Source organism: Pseudophryne corroboree, chromosome 5, assembly GCF_028390025.1.
Source record: "Pseudophryne corroboree isolate aPseCor3 chromosome 5, aPseCor3.hap2, whole genome shotgun sequence".
Lineage (NCBI taxonomy): Eukaryota > Metazoa > Chordata > Amphibia > Anura > Myobatrachidae > Pseudophryne > Pseudophryne corroboree.
Genome location: NC_086448.1, coordinates 705,924,448 through 705,943,500, shown reverse-complemented (window position 1 = coordinate 705,943,500; position 19,053 = coordinate 705,924,448). Strand labels below are relative to the sequence as shown.

Below are 19,053 nucleotides of genomic sequence, written 5' to 3'. Positions count from 1 at the left end.
GACCCTTGATGTGCACAGAACTGAAGAAGAAAAAAAGCTTTAGAGTTGCATTGTGCAAAGATAACGTCAATTCAAAGTCCGATACTTAAGTACCACAATTATCAACATTTATTTATATAGCGCTAGCATATTAAGTTGATCCGCGGCTAATCCGACGATCCACTTGTTTTCCAACAAGTCGAAATTTTTGACTTGTCGTATAAACGGCAGTTTGACTGAATAAGTTGAATCTAGATTTGACCTTAAAATGTCGGAAGCTGCCGTTTTTGAATTCCGACTTGAATTGAATAGACCAGTTAGTGATAAAACAAGACTCGCTATTAGCAAAGAGACAAAATAGGCAAGAGGGCCCTGGACCCATCTACATGAAAATATAAATTTGATACATAAGGGTAAGTGATACATATGCGGTACAGATCTAGCTAGCCTGCAGTAGTATAAAGTGCAATGTTGGCAGTTACTTTGGCGTGAAATCAGAGGTTTGGTTGGGTACGGAAAAAATAAGATTTTAAACCTACCGGTAAATCTATTTCTCCTAGTCCGTAGAGGATGCTGAGGACTTCGTAAGGACCATGGGGGGGGTATAGACGGGCTCCGCAGGAGATAGGGCACCTAAAAAGAACTTTGACTATGGGTGTGCACTGGCTCCTCCCTCTATGCCCCCCCTCCAGACCTCAGTTAGAGAACTCTGCCCAGAGGAGATGGACAATACAAGGCAGGATTTAGCAATCCAAGGGCAAGATTCATACCAGCCCACACCAATCATACCATGTAACCTGGAACATACATAACCAGTTAACAGTATGAACAAAAAACAACAGTAACGGCCCAAGACCGATGTCAACTGTAACATAAACCTTATGTAAGCAACAACTATATACAAGTCTTGCAGAGTTTCCGCACTGGGACGGGCGCCCAGCATCCTCTACGGACTAGGAGGAATAGATTTACCGGTAGGTTTAAAATCTTATTTTCTCTTACGTCCTAGAGGATGCTGGGGACTCCGTAAGGACCATGGGGTTTATACCAAAGCATCCAATCGGGTGGGAGAGTGCGGACGACTCTGCAGCACCGACTGAGCAAACGCTAGGTCCTCATCAGCCAGGGTATCAAACTTGTAGAATTTAGCAAAAGTGTTTGACCCCGACCACGTCGCCGCTCGGCAAAGTTGTAAAGCCGAGACGCCTCGGGCAGCGGCCCAAGAAGAGCCCACCTTCCTAGTGGAATGGGCCTTAACCGAATTTGGTACCGGCAATCCAGCCGTAGAGTGAGCCTGCTGAATCGTATTACAGATCCAGCGAGCAATAGTCTGCTTTGAAGTAGGAGCGCCAATCTTATTGGCCGCATACGGGACAAACAGAGCCTCTGTTTTCCTAATTCTAGCCGTCCTGGCTACATAAATTTTTAAGGCCCTGACTACATCCAGGGATCTGGAATCCTCCAGGTCACCGGTAGCCACAGGCACCACTATAGGTTGATTCATATGGAACGACGAAACCACTTTAGGCAAAAATTGCGGACGTGTCCTCAATTCAGCTCGATCCACATGAAAAATTAAGTAGGGGCTCTTGTGTGATAGAGCCGCCAATTCTGACACTCGCCTTGCTGATGCTAAGGCCAACAACATTACCACCTTCCAGGTAAGAAATTTCAACTCAACCTTGTTAAGCTGTTCAAACCAGTGTGATTTTAGGAACTGCAACACCACGTTCAGGTCCCATGGTGCCACTGGAGGCACAAAAGGGGGCTGGATGTGCAGCACTCCCTTTACAAACGTCTGGACTTCTGGAAGAGAAGCCAATTCCTTCTGAAAGAAAATCGAGAGGGCCGAAATCTGTACCTTAACCGAGCCTAATTTCAGGCCCATATCCACTCCTGTCTGTAGGAAGTGGAGAAGACGACCCAAATGAAAATCTTCCGTAGGTGCATTCTTGGTCTCACACCAAGACACATACTTTCGCCAGATACGGTGATAATGTTTTATCGTCACCTCCTTCTTAGCCTTTATTAAAGTAGGGATGACCTCTTCCGGAATCCCCTTTTTTGCTAGGATTCGGCGTTCAACTGCCATGCCGTCAAACGTAACCGCGGTAAGTCTTGAAATACACAGGGCCCCTGCTGCAACAGGTCTTCCCTCATAGGAAGAGGCCAGGGGTCTCCTGTGAGCATCTCTTGTAGTTCCGAGTACCAAGCCCTTCGAGGCCAGTCTGGGACAACGAGTATCGTTTGTACTCTTCTTCGTCTTATGATCCTCAATACTTTCGTGATGAGAGGAAGAGGAGGGAACACGTAGACCGATTCGAACACCCATGGTGTTACCAGTGCGTCTACTGCTACTGCCTGAGGGTCCCGAGACCTGGCGCAATACCTCCGAAGTTTTTTGTTGAGGCGTGACGCCATCATGTCTATTTGAGGAGTTCCCCAAAGACGTGTTACGTCTGCAAAGACTTCTTGATGAAGTCCCCACTCTCCTGGATGGAGATCGTGTCTGCTGAGGAAGTCTGCTTCCCAGTTGTCCACTCCCGGAATGAAGACAGCCGACAGAGCGCTTACATGATTTTCCGCCCAGCGAAGGATCCTTGTGGCTTCCGCCATCGCGACTCTGCTTCTTGTCCCGCCTTGGCGGTTCACATGAGCCACTGCTGTGACATTGTCTGATTGAATCAGAACCGGAAGGTTTCGAAGAAAACTCTCCGCTTGTCGAAGGCCGTTGTAAATGGCCCTGAGTTCCAACACATTGATGTGTAGACAAGACTCCTGGTCTGACCAAAGACCCTGAAAAGTCTTTCCCTGTGTGACCGCTTCCCATCCTCGGAGGCTCGCGTCCGTGGTAACCAGGATCCAGTCCTGAATCCCGAACCGGTGACCCTCCAGCAGGTGAGCACTTTGCAACCACCACAGGAGGGACACTCTGGTTCCTGGGGACAGAGTTATTTTCCGATGTAAATGCAGATGGGACCCGGACCACTTGTCCAGAAGGTCCCATTGAAAAGTCCTTGCATGGAACCTTCCGAAGGGAATGGCCTCGTAGGCCGCCACCATTTTCCCCAGAACTCGAGTGCATTGGTGAACTGACACCCTTTTCGGTTTTAGCAGGTCTCTGACCATGTTCTGGATGTCTTGGGCTTTCTCTATTGGAAGGAAGACCTTCATTTGTTCCGTATCCAGTATCATACCTAGGAACGGTAGTCGAGTTGTCGGAATCAACTGTGACTTCGGTAGATTTAGAATCCAACCGTGTTGCTGGAGCACTCTCAGAGAGAGTGCCACACTGCTCAGCAATTTCTCCCTTGATCTCGCTTTTATCAGGAGATCGTCCAAGCATGGGATAATTGTGACTCCATGCTTGCGCAGGACCACCATCATTTCCGCCATTATCTTGGTGAAAATCCTTGAGGCCGTGGAAAGTCCAAACGGCAACGTCTGAAATTGGTAATGACAATCCTGTACAGCGAATCTCAGGTATTCCTGATGGGGGGCATATATGGGGACATGAAGGTACGCATCCTTTATGTCCAGAGACACCATAAACTCCCCCTCCTCCATGTTGGCTATTATTGCTCTGAGAGATTCCATTTTGAATTTGAATCTTTTTATGTACAGGTTTAGGGATTTCAGATTCAAAATCGGTCTGACCGTACCGTCCGGTTTCGGGACCACAAATAGGGTTGAATAGTAACCTCTTCCCTGCTGGTGCAGGGGAACCTTGATTATCACTTGCTGTATACAGAGTGTTTGAATTGCAGCTAACACTACATCCCTTTCCGATGTGGAAGCTGGTAGGGCAGATTTGAAAAATCGGCGCGGGGGCACCTCCTCGAATTCCAATTTGTAACCCTGGGAAACTATTTCCAACACCCAGGGATTCAGGTCCGAACTGACCCAGACCTGACTGAAAAGTCGAAGACGTGCCCCCAGCGGTGCGGACTCCCTCAGGGGAGTCCCAGCGTCATGCTGTGGGTTTTGGAGCAGCCCGGGAGGACTTTTGTTCCTGGGCACCTGCCGAAGCAGGTGCTCTCTTGCCTCTGCCCTTACCTCTGGCGAGGAAAGAGGATCCCCGACCTCTTTTGGACTTGTGCGACCGAAAGGACTGCATCTGATAGGGTGTTGCTTTCTTTTGCTGTTGGGGAATATATGGTAAAAAATTTGATTTACCTGCTTTAGCTGTGGAAACCAGGTCCGTCAGCCCATCCCCAAACAATACATCACCCTTATAGGGTAGTACTTCCATATGTTTTTTGGAATCCGCATCACCCGTCCATTGGCGAGTCCATAAGGATCTTCTCGCTGAGATAGACATGGCATTGGCCCTAGAAGCTAGCAATCCAATGTCCCTTTGAGCATCCCTCATAAATAAGACTGCGTCTTTTATATGGGCTAGAGTTAGGAATATAGTATCCTTTAGTATCAAATTGATCTGTCAGCTCATCTGTCCAAGCTGCAATTGCGCTACACACCCATGCCGACGCAATCGTCGGTCTTAACACAGCACCCGTATGAGAATAAATACCCTTTAAGGTAGTTTCTTGCCTGCGATCTGCAGGTTCCTTAAGGGCCGCTGTGTCAGGAGACGGTAGCGCCACTTTCTTGGACAAGCGCGTCAGGGCCTTGTCCACAGTGGGGGGTGATTCCCAAATTTCCCTGTCCTGCTTAGGGAAAGAGTATGCCATAAAAATTCTTTTGGGGATCTGCGGTCTCTTATCCGGAGTCTCCCAAGCTTTTCCAAAGAACTCATTTAATTCATGCGATGTGGGAAAATTAATAATCTGTTTCTTTTCCTTAAACAAGTGTACCCTTGTGTCGGGGACCGAGGGTTCATCCACAATATGCAACACATCCCTTATTGCCACAATCATACACTGAATGGTTTTAGTCACCCTAGGGTGCAATTTTACTTCGTCATAGTCGACACTGGAATCAGAATCCGTGTCGGTAGTAGTGTCTTGTGTTAAGAGACGCTTTTGAGACCCCGACGGGCCCTGTGAGTCGATCCAATCTGAGGATTGACCGCCTGATGTCCCCCCTAAACCAGCCTTATCAAGCCTTTTATGTAACGATGCCACACTTGCATGCAACGTATGCCACATGTCCATCCAATCTGGAGTCGGCACAACCGACGGGGACACGCCACTCATTTGCTCCACCTCCTCCTTGGAGAAGCCTTCCGCCTCAGACATGTCGACACACACGTACCGACACCCCACACACACAGGGAGTTACCTATAAGGGGACAAAACCCCAACCAGGCCCTTAGGAGAGACAGAGAGATAGAGTATGCCAGCACACACCCAGCGCTTAAAAACACGGGAATATATGACCAGATAGCGCTGTTATATGTATATAATTGTAATCTCCACTCACTGCGTCGCCAAAGTGTCCCCCTCCTTTTTTCCAGCCTGAGAAGCTCAGCAGGGGAGAGAACAGGGAGCCAGCGTTTCCTCGTGCAGTCTCTGTGGAGAAAATGGCGCTAGTTAGTGCTGAGGATCAAGCCCCGCCCACCCGACGGCGGGCTTCGGTCCCATCAACTTTCTATAGAAAAATGGCGGGGGTTACCGGATTTACTGTGCCACAGCCTAGTCCATGCTTATCAATGCCAAATATGAGGAATATTGCTGCCTAGGGCGCCCCCCCCCTGCGCCCTTCAGTGCCTGCTTGTGTGTGTGACTTAGAGCAATGGCGCGCAGCTTACCTCATGAAGATCTGATGTCTTCTGCCGCCTGATGTCTTCTTTGCCTTCTCATACTCACCCGGCTTCTATCTTCGGCATCTGTGAGGAGGACGGCGGCGCGGCTCCGGGACGAACCCCAGGTGAGACCTGTGTTCCGACTCCCTCTGGAGCTAATGGTGTCCAGTAGCCTTAGAAGCAGTGCCCAACTTAACAAGCCAGCTCTGCTTCTCTCTCCTCGGTCCCACGATGCAGGGAGCCTGTTGCCAACAGGACTCCCTGAAAATAAAAAACCTAACAAAATTCTTTTTCCACAGAAAACTCTGGAGAGCTCTCTGCAGTGCACCCATTCTCCTCTGGGCACAAGATCTAACTGAGGTCTGGAGGAGGGGCACAGAGGGAGGAGCCAGTGCACACCCATAGTCAAAGTTCTTTTTAGGTGCCCTATCTCCTGCGGAGCCCGTCTATACCCCCCCATGGTCCTTACGGAGTCCCTAGCATCCTCTAGGACATAAGAGAAAACTATTTTGTTTAAACTGAAACTGAATAAAGGTCCTTAGCCCAGGATCTAGATGTGCACCCCCTATTGAATCACCCCCCAACAACTGAATCACCCCCTAACATCCAGTGGTATTTCACCAGACATGCCATATTGGTATCCCAGTACAGAGTACCTAAGAATAATAAGAATAAATTAGTAAATTCATCAATAAAATCTATAGTCTGAAGTTTAGAAGTAAACAACAGAGTATAGCGCATGTAAGAATTGTCACAGGGATCAGTATGAAATTCTGTCACACGGGAACTCGGCACTCGAAATACCGACACCGGGATACCGTTGGTATCTAGCCCTAACCCATACCTCCCTGCAGCCTAACCCCCCCCCCCCCCCCCCAGAACGCAGCCTAATCCTGACCCCCCAACCACTCCTCTCCCCCGTAGCTTACCTCTCTAGTGCCGCGGTGTGTCTTTGTTCGGCATGCCGGCTGTCGGGATTCTGGCGCTGGGATGGTACATCCATTCTGGATGCCAGTGTCAGCATTGAGGACAGGGCGATATTGACTGCTTCCCTTGTCACAACATAAGGTGGGTACACACTAGGCGACGTGCACTATGAGCGACTTCAACTAGTGTTTCCCCACCGAACAAACTGAGGGATATGACGTTCATATCGCTCAGTGACGTCACGCAGTGGCCAGGCAGGCAGCTCTTGGATGACAGTCTGAATTGAGCTACCTGCACAGCCGACAGAGAGGATATTTCACGACCCGCGGGGCCACGCATCGCTGGTCGGCTGCGGCATACACACTTGCCGAGAAAGTGAGCGACATCGCTCATTTTCTAGGCAAGTGTGTATGCACCTATACACATTAACATGTTTAACATGTTACTATACACATTAACATGTTAGTAACCACATAAAAGTTAAAACACTAACTTCTTAAAACATGCAGCAATTTTATATATAATTTAATTTTTATTTTTTTTTACAACTGTTACCTAGATGTTTTCCTTCTGCAACACGTGTAAGGAACTGTGCGATCAGTACAGCATTCATGTTCTCTGAACTCAGTGTAGGCATCGCATCAAGAAGTACTGTAAATTAAAATACATTAATTGACTTTTTCTGCAAGGAGAAATAAAAATAAATAAAAATAAAAATAATAATAATAATAAAAAAGAGACCCTATTTGTCACCCACAAGTACATTCTGATCAAGGTTTCTGGTGCTAGAATATTTATTTATTCACCAATGTATCCTATAGTATTCCTAGTGTACACAGCAAATAAACATGTGACCCAGGACTCAAAAACAAAACAAAACACAGAAGTTTGATGTTTCTAGTCCCAAAAAGCCTGTAATCTATGCAACTATAACCTGGTTGTATACTTTTTTTTATTGTGTTAGTGCCCCAAACTATTAAGAAATGCATGCTATACAGGTTGAGTCTCCCTTATCCAAAATGCTTGGGACCAGAAGTATTTTGGATATGGGATTTTTCCGTATTTTGGAATAATTGCATACCATAATGAGATATCATGGTGATGGGACCTAAATCTAAGCACAGAATGCATTTATGTTACATATACACCTTATACACACAGCCTGAAGGTCATTTTAGCCAATATTTTTTATAACTTTGTGCATTAAACAAAGTGTGTCTACATTCACACAATTCATTTATGTTTCATATACACCTTATACACACAGCCTGAAGGTCATTTAACACAATATTTTCAATAACTTTGTGTATTAAACAAAGTTTGTGTACATTGAGCCATGAGAAAACAAAGGTTTCACTACCTCACTCTCACTCAAAAAAGTCAGTATTTCGGAATATTCCGTATTTCGGAATATTTGGATATGGGATACTCAACCTGTATTATACTGCACTGCAGTGAAACATTGGGGTCGATTCAATTCTCCGACAGTTAAATAGCGCCGAGAATTAGCTCCCGGTGCTATTCAATACAGCGGCAAGTGACACTCAATTGTCGGGAATTCTTCTTGCATCAGCCCCAGGGGAATCAAGGGGAAATCCGGGAAAACTGCTGTCGCGCGGCCGGCGCGAGGCTGATTCTGTCGGGAATCAGCATCGCGCCGGGGATTTATGTCAGAGAATGTACGTTCTCCCGACAAATCAACCTGTTAAGTCCGGGAGAACGGTCATTCGCCGACTTAATATGAGCTCAATTGAATAGCGACGGGAGCTAATTCCCAGCGCTATTCAATCCACCCCATTGTAATTATTCATAAATTGTCTGCAAATAATGCAGCCCACACATTAGGAATGTATTGGGCCAATTCTCCTTCATAAAGATGCTTGGGTCGGGTGATCATCAAAATCCAACAAGTTGGAGAATCTCGATATGCGATTCCGACACATAAATTATCAGAATTAGTAAATCGAGGAATTATAACTTGTTGTATTTTGCTGATCATTTAGAGAATTGTCAAATGACGAGTCGGATCGCAAATCCAGATCAGCGTTTTGGATATACCAGATTGATGTATGAGCTACATTTCCTAGGGAGGATTGCTGGAGTTTTGGACATAATACAAGGTCAGGTACTGTAAGACACTATAGGTGGAACCCAAGTCACAGCAATGGCCACTGTACCATAGGAACGGTTGGCTGATAGTAATTTACTATCAGTATCTTCATTAATTTGCTTATGGATTTTCTACCATAATAGACCGTAATGTGCACAGAAAGATAACAAGGTGATGTCCGGCCGCACACTGTTCTAAACTGAATACCCCCTTTTATATAGTAGTCAAAAAGCGATCTCATCTGCAGCACAACTGGGTGGGGCAAATGTGCACAATGACATTAATCGTATCACTGTACCAGCCATCCTGCTGTTCACTTAGGTGGACATGGCTTGAAGGCATGATATGCATATTAACATTACATCCCTGCCCACACTGCATGATAATTCCAACTCTGGAGTCTGGTGGGGTGGGTATGTGTGACCCGCTGCGCTCGCCACACAGCGGGCTCAGTGGTTCGCTGCGCTAGCCACAGGTTCTATTCCCATTCTATGGGTGTGGTAGACACCCAGGAGTGGGAATAGTCCCTGTTGGTCGGCATGCTGATTTTGATTGGGCAGGATGTAGTGGTCAGGAAACCACCAGTCACATAACTACATCCCGTCTGGTGGCCACCTCTAATTTGGCAACCTCTCAAACATTCTGGGAGTGTCTACAACTATGATTTAATCATGTTGACAATGGGCCAAACTTCAGACAAAAGGGGGGGGGGGGGAGTGCTTCCCCTTCCCTGGTATCCACCCAGCACACTGATTACTACCTGTAACAATACTTGAACCTATCTGGTAATAGAATTTAGCACCTGATATAATTATCTCCAGTAATGATTGAGCAGCTACCACTGTTTGTCTGCATGTGTGAAAAGGCATTGAATGGGAGCAGCATTTGGAAGGCATGCTGGTCCTCGTAGTGCCAATGGGTGATCTTAGGGGTTGCTTTCAGGTAAGCTAGCCCTCAGTCTGGATGCGGTTTTGTATGAGCCTTTATCATGAGGCCTTACTGTAGACAAATCACATGGCCCTATGTGGGCATTGCTATTATGTAGTGTTAGGACTGCTGATATCGGAGAAGCCTTGATGGGGTTCAGCAGCTAACCATGGGCCTAATTCAGATCTGATCGCAGCAGCAAATTTGTTAGCACATGGGCAAAACCATGGGGGCAATTCTGAGTTGATCGCAGCAGGTTTTTTGTTAGCAGTTGGGCAAAACCATGTGCACTGCAGGGGAGGCAGATATAACATGTGCAGAGAGAGTTAGATTTGGGTGGGTTATTTTGTTTCTGTGCAGGGTAAATAGTGGCTGCTTTATTTTTACACTGCAATTAGATTGCAGCTTGAACACACCCCACCCAAATCTAACTCTCTCTGCACATGTTATATCTGCCTCCCCTGCAGTGCACATGGTTTTGCCCAACTGCTAAAAAAAATCCTGCTGCGATCAACTTGGAATTACCACCCATGTGCACTACAGTTGTGGCAGATATAACATTTGAAGAGAGAGTTAGATTTGGGTGGGTTTGTTTCTGTGCAGGGTAAATAATGGCTGCTTTATTTTTACACTGCAATTTAGATTTCAGTTTGAACACACCACATCCAAATCTAACTCTCTCTGCACACATTACATCTGCCCCCCTGCAGTACACATGGTTTTGCCCATTAGCTAACAAATTTGCTGCTACGATCAGATCTGAATTAGGCCCCATGTCTTTGCAAACGCATGTAACCAATTCTCTGAAATTCTATTACCAGATACTGTAGGTTCAAGTATTGTTACAGGTATTAGTCAGTGTGCTGGAGGGATAGCAGGGGGATGGGGGGAAAAGCACCTCCCTTCTCTGTCTGCCGTTTCTTTGTGAGCCCTCCCCTTTTCTAGCACCTGATATAATTATCTCCAGGAATAATTGAGCAGCTACCAGTTTGTCTGCAAATGCTCCAAACTTGAAGGCTCACAAAAAATGCATGTGGTTAAACAAGAACTGGGACCATATCTTTTCGGACTGCTGCAAGCAGTAAAGAAGTTAAAGGGGTATATTCAATTGAAGTCGGATCCATTCCGACATTCATTTGTCGGAATGGATCCGACCTGGGCTATTCAATGCAATCTCAATTCGACTTTAAAAAAAGCCGAATTGAGATGCGGGAGCTGAGACTGGGGAGAGCAGCGCTACAGCAGCAGGCAGCGTAGCCGGAGGATGTGTCACAGCCGCTGCTCACGGCAGCACCCACCCGGCTCCAGCAAGCATAGTAACTAAGGTTGTAAAAAGACAATTGTCCATCGAGTTCAACCTATTTGTGGTCTCCTATGCAGTCCTATTATAGGACTAGTTATTTTTATGTTAGGACTAGTTAAGCGAGGTCTCGCTTGCTGGAGCCGGGTGGACGCTGATGTGAGCGGCGGCTGTGACACATCCTCCTGCGCTGCTCTCCCAGTCTCTGCTCCCGCATCTCAATTCGGCTTTTTTTAAAGTCGAATTGAGATGGTCGAAAAGGGGGCCAAAACCTGTGGGTTTTGGCCCCGTTTTCAACACAAGCACGCAGATCGGCAGCTATTCCTCGAATTGTCGAATAATTTGGGGTTAGACTGAATAGGTCGGAACCCCTTCCGACCTAAAAAAGTCGAAAACTGATGTCTTTTCGACAGACGGGAGCTTTCGACTTCAATTGAATATACCCCATAGTAGGGACAATGACATGCAAGTACTATTAATTATCTATCACAGGGCCCTAGTTGGCTCATGTACTGATATGAATCATTCGCCGTAACCCATTAATGCAACGCAACAATACATTGCATCCGCCGTACACCCTAAACTTGGATCTGCTATACGACTGTGAGGTGTATTGTTATATGCTGCATGTTTACTGCACTGCGTCAGCCGTGGAATCGTTGTACTGGACATGCAGCATATCCCATGGGACTATTCAATGAAAAAATGGATAGGGGGTCCACACTAAACAATATGTGTGATATCGTTCTGTGTGTGATATCGTTCCAATATGTGTCAGAGCGAGATACCGTATTGTCAATTGTGTATCCTGCTGTATTTAGCAGCAGCACATTCTAACAAAAATCCTGACAAACTGTAAGCTCTGAGGCACTGGTCACCTCCTTCTTTTATTTACACTTAGTTGGGCTGACTTATCTATGGGCTTTATGAAGCGCAATGAGTTTTTATGGGGTGGAATTCAATTGGGTGCCAGGAGGATTCGCCCAGTGGATCTACCTGACACTGACGCACTTTACGGTGCCCCACAGGCAGTGAGCACTTTTAGGTGAATCCAGCATTTGGCTGGGCAGGCGAATTGGGCTGCCATTGCCAGCGTTGAAATGCCGTAGCAACAGCTGATAAGTCCCCTTCACATCTTATTGAATTCCCCCCTAAAGCTAGGAACTGTCATGTGTTTGACAAATGACAACTTGGAGCTGATTGGCTGTTGCACCATTTACCCTACGCAACGACTTCTAAAACTTGCTGCATATGGTTAGCATTACTGCCTCACAGCACTGAGGTCATGGCTTTAACTGTGTGGAGTTTGTATATTCTCCCCGTACTTGCGTGGGTTTCCTCCGGGTTCTCCGGTTTCCTCCCACAATCCAAAAATATACTGGCAGGTTAATTGGCTCACAACAAAATTAACCCTAGTAAATGTGTCTGTGTGTACATGTGGTAGGGAATCTAGATTGTAAGCTCCACTGGGGCAGGGACTGATGTGAATGGTCAAATATGCTCTGTAAAGCGCTGCGGAATATGTGTGCAAATAACTGGTAATAAATAAATAAATATGATAAAACTTGTTGATAAATCAGTGCCTAAAAACATTCTACAGAAAGACAAATGCACGGATCGGTAAGAATACAAAACAAAACCCCACAGTATTGCTGTCAATACTACCAGTGCAGAATGACATACAATAATAACAATGTATTCTTTAGTTGCACTACAGAACTGTTGCATTTTTCAAAGTCAAATTAACAGGGGGCGTGATGAGGTCACCAGGGGTTGGAGTGTGGTGCCAGGGCCGGTTATTCAACTCTGCAGAAGTAACCATCTCATGATCCGGACAAAAACAATATTACTGCAGACTCAGAGGAGTTAGGAAATAGTTCCGTCCTCAGGACTACTTTACCTTCCATTGCCTTACACGTCCGATGGAAATCCTCCGCTCGGTCATCCTCAATGAAATAATGACACAAACTGGCGAACAAGTAGTCCACCACCCAGGCTGTGGCCACGCCGGCCACCTGGTCGAATGGAGGAGGCGCTTCTCCTGCCGAGCTGTCCTCCATGCAGCCGCTCCCTCACCAGCAGCTTCTGCAGTTGGGGACGCTAGTCACTACCACTCACAGCTCAGATTGTGCGCTGCGGCTGCTACGATGCTTGCGCTCGCCACAACTAGCCGGTGCACTACGCATGCGCAGTCCGGCCCGGGATTCGCGCCACTCTGGTTCAAAAAATGAGGGAGCCGCTGAGCGCGGTAGCTGCGGGTAAGGCACATGTCGTAGTACGGCAGCGGAGGGGACGAATTACACTTAGTAATGCACCTACTCCAGTCATCCCGAATTGTAGGTGTTCTACTCAGTGGGTGGTCGGACTACAGCAGTGGTCATAGTTGCCAATTCAGCAGTTTATAACAAGCGGAATTGGGCTTCTTTTTTCAAGTTGCATTATTTTTTTGATTGTTTCTTCTGTTAGGGCTTATTATTTCTTTCTCTATCGTCCTAGTGGATGCTGGGGTTCCTGAAAGAACCATGGGGAATAGCGGCTCCGCAGGAGACAGGGCACAAAAGTAAAGCTTTCCGATCAGGTGGTGTGCACTGGCTCCTCCCCCTATGACCCTCCTCCAAGCCAGTTAGATTTTTGTGCCCGGCCGAGAAGGGTGCAGTCTAGGTGGCTCTCCTAAAGAGCTGCTTAGAGAAAGTTTAGCTTAGGTTTTTTATTTTACAGTGAGTCCTGCTGGCAACAGGATCACTGCAACGAGGGACTTAGGGGAGAAGAAGTGAACTCACCTGCGTGCAGGATGGATTGGCTTCTTGGCTACTGGACATCAGCTCCAGAGGGACGATCACAGGTACAGCCTGGATGGTCACCGGAGCCTCGCCGCCGGCCCCCTTGCAGATGCTGAAACATGAAGAGGTCCAGAATCGGCGGCAGAAGACTCCTCAGTCTTCTAAAGGTAGCGCACAGCACTGCAGCTGTGCGCCATTTTCCTCTCAGCACACTTCACACGGCAGTCACTGAGGGTGCAGGGCGCTGGGAGGGGAGCGCCCTGGGAGGCAAATGAAAACCTATTTGGCTAAAAAATACCTCACATATAGCCTCCGGGGCTATATGGAGATATTTAACCCCTGCCAGAATACACTAAAGAGCGGGAGACGAGCCCGCCGGAAAAGGGGCGGGGCCTATCTCCTCAGCACACAGCGCCATTTTCCTTACACAGCTCCGCTGGTCAGGACGGCTCCCAGGTCTCTCCCCTGCACTGCACTACAGAAACAGGGTAAAACAAGAGAGGGGGGGCAAAATAGTGGCAAAAATTATATTATAAAAGCAGCTATACAGGGAGCACTTATTATAAGGCTATCCCTGTCATATATAGCGCTTTTGGTGTGTGCTGGCAAACTCTCCCTCTGTCTCCCCAAAGGGCTAGTGGGGTCCTGTCTTCGTTAAGAGCATTCCCTGTGTGTCTGCTGTGTGTCGGTACGTGTGTGTCGACATGTATGAGGACGATATTGGTGTGGAGGCGGAGCAATTGCCAAATATGGGGATGTCACCTCCTAGGGGGTCGACACCAGAATGGATGCCTTTATTTATGGAATTACGGGATAGTGTCAACACGCTAAAGCAGTCGTTTGTCGACATGAGACGGCCGGACAATCAGTTAGTGCCTGTCCAGGCGCCTCAAACACCGTCAGGGGCTGTAAAACGCCCTTTGCCTCAGTCGGTCGACACAGACACAGGCACTGATTCCAGTGGCGACGGTGACGAATCAACCGTATTTTCCAGTAGGGCCACACGTTATATGATTTTGGCAATGAAGGAGGCGTTACATTTAGCTGATACTACTGGTACCACTAAACAGGGTATTATGTGGGGTGTGAAAAAACTACCTATAGTTTCTCTATCGTCCTAAGTGGATGCTGGGGTTCCTGAAAGGACCATGGGGAATAGCGGCTCCGCAGGAGACAGGGCACAAAAAAGTAAAGCTTTACTAGGTCAGGTGGTGTGCACTGGCTCCTCCCCCTATGACCCTCCTCCAGACTCCAGTTAGATTTTGTGCCCGAACGAGAAGGGTGCAATCTAGGTGGCTCTCCTAAAGAGCTGCTTAGAGAAAGTTTAGTTTAGGTTTTTTTCTTTACAGTGAGTCCTGCTGGCAACAGGATCACTGCAACGTGGGACTTAGGGGGAAAGTAGTAAACTCACCTGCATGCAGAGTGGATTTGCTGCTTGGCTACTGGACACCATTAGCTCCAGAGGGATCGAACACAGGCCCAGCCGTGGAGTCCGGTCCCGGAGCCGCGCCGCCGACCCCCTTGCAGATGCTGAAGCGTGAAGAGGTCCGGAAACCGGCGGCTGAAGACTCCTCAGTCTTCATAAGGTAGCGCACAGCACTGCAGCTGTGCGCCATTTTCCTCTCAGCACACTTCACTGGGCAGTCACTGAGGGTGCAGAGCGCTGGGGGGGGGCGCTCTGAGAGGCAAATATAAACCTTATACAAGGCTAAAAATACCTCACATATAGCCCATAGGGGCTATATGGAGATATTTAACCCCTGCCTGACTGGAAAAATAGCGGGAGAAGAACCCGCCGAAAAAGGGGCGGGGCCTATCTCCTCAGCACACGGCGCCATTTTCTGTCACAGCTCCGCTGGTCAGAACGGCTCCCAGGTCTCTCCCCTGCACTGCACTACAGAAACAGGGTAAAACAGAGAGGGGGGGCACATTAATGGCTATATATATATATATTAAAGCAGCTATAAGGGAGCACTTAATATAAGGATATCCCTTGTATATATAGCGCTTTGTGGTGTGTGCTGGCAGACTCTCCCTCTGTCTCCCCAAAAGGGCTAGTGGGTCCTGTCTTCATTAGAGCATTCCCTGTGAGTTTGCGGTGTGTGTCGGTACGTGGTGTCGACATGTATGAGGACGATATTGGTGTGGAGGCGGAGCAATTGCCAAATATGCAGATGTCACCCCCCAGGGGGTCGACACCAGAATGGATGCCTTTATTTGTGGAATTACGTGATGGTTTATCTTCCCTTAAACAGTCAGTTGAGGACATGAGGCGGCCGGACAATCAATTAATGCCTGTCCAGGCGCCTCAAACACCGTCAGGGGCTGTAAAACGCCCTTTGCCTCAGTCGGTCGACACAGACCCAGACACGGGCACTGATTCCAGTGACGACGGTAGAAATTCAAACGTATTTTCCAGTAGGGCCACACGTTATATGATTTTGGCAATGAAGGAGACGTTACATTTAGCTGATACTACAGATACCGTAAAACAGGGTATTATGTATGGTGTGAAAAAACTACAAACAGTTTTTCCTGAATCAGAAGAATTAAATGACGTGTGTGATGAAGCGTGGGTTGCTCCTGATAAAAAGTTGATAATTTCAAAAAAGTTATTGGCATTATACCCTTTCCCGCCAGAGGTTAGGGCGCGCTGGGAAACACCCCCTAAGGTGGGCAAGGCGCTCACACGCTTATCCAAACAAGTGGCGTTACCCTCTCCTGAGACGGCCGCACTTAAGGATCCATCAGATAGAAAGATGGAAGTTATTCAAAAGAATATATACACACATGCAGGTGTTATACTACGACCAGCTATAGCAACTGCCTGGATGTGCAGTGCTGGAGTAGTTTGGTCAGAATCCCTGATTGAAAATATTGATACCCTAGATAGGGACAATGTTTTACTGTCGTTAGAACAAATAAAGGATGCATTTATCTATATGCGTGATGCACAGAGGGATATTTGCACACTGGCATCTCGGGTGAGTGCTATGTCCATTTCAGCCAGAAGAGCCTTATGGACACGACAGTGGACAGGCGATGCGGATTCAAAACGTCACATGGAGGTTTTGCCGTATAAAGGGGAGGAGTTATTTGGAGTTGGTCTATCAGACTTGGTGGCCACGGCTACTGCCGGGAAATCCACTTTTTTACCTCAAGTCACTCCCCAACAGAGAAAGGCACCGACCTTTCAACCGCAGCCTTTTCGCTCCTACAAAAATAAGAGAGCAAAGGGCTTGTCGTACCTGCCACGAGGCAGAGGAAGAGGGAAGAGACACCAACAGGCAGCTCCTTCCCAGGAACAGAAGCCCTCCCCGGCTCCTGCAAAAACCTCAGCATGACGCTGGGGCCTCTCAAGCGGACTCGGGGACAGTGGGGGGCCGTCTCAAAAATTACAGCGCGCAGTGGGCTCACTCGCAGGTAGACCCCTGGATCCTGCAGATAATATCTCAGGGGTACAGGTTGGAATTAGAGACGGATCCTCCTCATCGTTTCCTGAAGTCTGCCTTACCAACCGTCTCTTCCGAAAGGGAGAGGGTGTTGGAAGCCATTCACAAGCTGTACGCTCAGCAGGTGATAGTCAAAGTACCCCTATTACAACAAGGAAAGGGGTATTATTCCACTCTATTTGTGGTACCGAAGCCGGATGGCTCGGTAAGGCCTATTCTAAATCTGAAGTCCTTGAACCTCTACATAAAAAAGTTCAAGTTCAAGATGGAGTCACTCAGAGCAGTGATAGCGAACCTGGAAGAAGGGGACTTTATGGTATCCTTGGACATCAAGGATGCGTATCTACACGTTCCGATTTACCCCGCACACCAGGGGTACCTCAGGTTCATTGTTCAAAACTGTCACTATCAGTTTCAGACGCTGCCGTTCGGATTGTCCACGGCGCCTCGGGTCTTTACCAAGGTAATGGCCGAGATGATGATTCTTCTTCGAAGAAAAGGCGTATTAGTTATCCCATACTTGGACGATCTCCTAATAAGGGCAAGGTCCAGAGAACAGCTGGAGACAGCTTTAGCACTATCTCAAGAGGTGCTAAGACAACACGGGTGGATTCTGAATATTCCAAAATCCCATTTAATCCCGACAACTCGTCTGCTGTTCCTAGGAATGATTCTGGACACGGTTCAGAAAAAGGTTTTCCTTCCAGAGGAAAAAGCCAAGGAGTTATCCGATCTGGTCAGGAACCTCCTAAAACCAGGAAAAGTGTCAGTACATCAATGCACAAGAGTCCTGGGAAAAATGGTGGCTTCTTACGAAGCACTTCCATTCGGCAGATTCCATGCAAGAATATTCCAAAGGGATCTGTTGGACAAATGGTCAGGGTCGCATCTGCAGATGCACCTGCGAATAACCATGTCACCAAAGACAAGGGTGTCACTTCTGTGGTGGTTGCAGAAGGCTCACCTATTAGAAGGCCGCAGATTCGGCATTCAGGATTGGATCCTGGTGACCACGGACGCCAGCCTGAGAGGCTGGGGAGCAGTCACACAAGGAAGAAACTTCCAGGGAGTATGGACGAGTCTGGAAAAGTCTCTTCACATAAACATTCTGGAACTAAGAGCAATCTACAATGCTCTAAGCCAGGCGGAACTTCTCCTGCAAGGAAAGCCGGTGTTGATTCAGTCGGACAACATCACGGCGGTCGCCCATGTAAACAGGCAGGGCGGCACAAGAAGCAGGAGTGCAATGGCAGAAGCTGCCAAGATTCTTCGCTGGGCGGAGAATCACGTGATAGCACTGTCAGCAGTGTTCATCCCGGGCGTGGACAACTGGGAAGCAGACTTCCTCAGCAGACACGATCTTCATCCGGGAGAGTGGGGTCTACATCCAGAAGTCTTCAACATGTTAATAGACCGTTGGGAAAGACTAATTGTAGACATGATGGCGTCTCGCCTCAACAAGAAACTGGACAAATATTGCGCCAGGTCAAGAGATCCACAGGCAATAGCTGTGGACGCACTGGTAACTCCTTGGGTGTACCAGTCAGTGTATGTGTTTCCTCCTCTGCCGCTCATACCAAAGGTATTGAAGATCATACGGCAAAGAAGAGTAAGAACAATACTAGTGGTTCCGGATTGGCCGAGAAGGACTTGGTATCCGGAACTTCAAGAGATGCTCACGGACGAACCGTGGCCTCTACCTCTGAGAAGGGACCTGCTACAGCAGGGTCCCTGTCTTTTTCAAGACTTACCGCGGCTGCGTTTGACGGCATGGCGGTTGAACGCCAGATCCTAAAAGGGAAAGGCATTCCAGAAGAAGTCATTCCTACCTTGATTAAGGCACGGAAGGAAGTCACCGTGAAACATTATCACCG

At 47.7% G+C, this 19,053-nt stretch overlaps 1 protein-coding gene across 3 annotated transcripts in view; it reads right to left on the bottom strand.

Moving 5' to 3' along the window:
• TERF1 (telomeric repeat binding factor 1) overlaps nucleotides 1-13,253 on the bottom strand; it is a 192,452-nt gene extending 179,199 nt beyond the window's left edge. The window contains exons 1-2 of one of the 3 annotated variants that reach the window (XM_063923919.1): nucleotides 12,848-13,253; nucleotides 7,166-7,261 (exon numbers count right to left, since the gene is read on the bottom strand). In XM_063923919.1, the coding sequence (XP_063779989.1) occupies nucleotides 7,166-7,261; nucleotides 12,848-13,007 (256 nt within the window). In that variant the 5' untranslated portion in view covers nucleotides 13,008-13,253. Of the gene's footprint in view, nucleotides 1-7,165; nucleotides 7,262-12,714; nucleotides 12,792-12,847 lie in introns of those variants that run through there. The other 2 variants (XM_063923917.1, XM_063923918.1) reach the window with 2 other exon arrangements.
• Nucleotides 13,254-19,053: the final 5,800 nt, after the last annotated feature.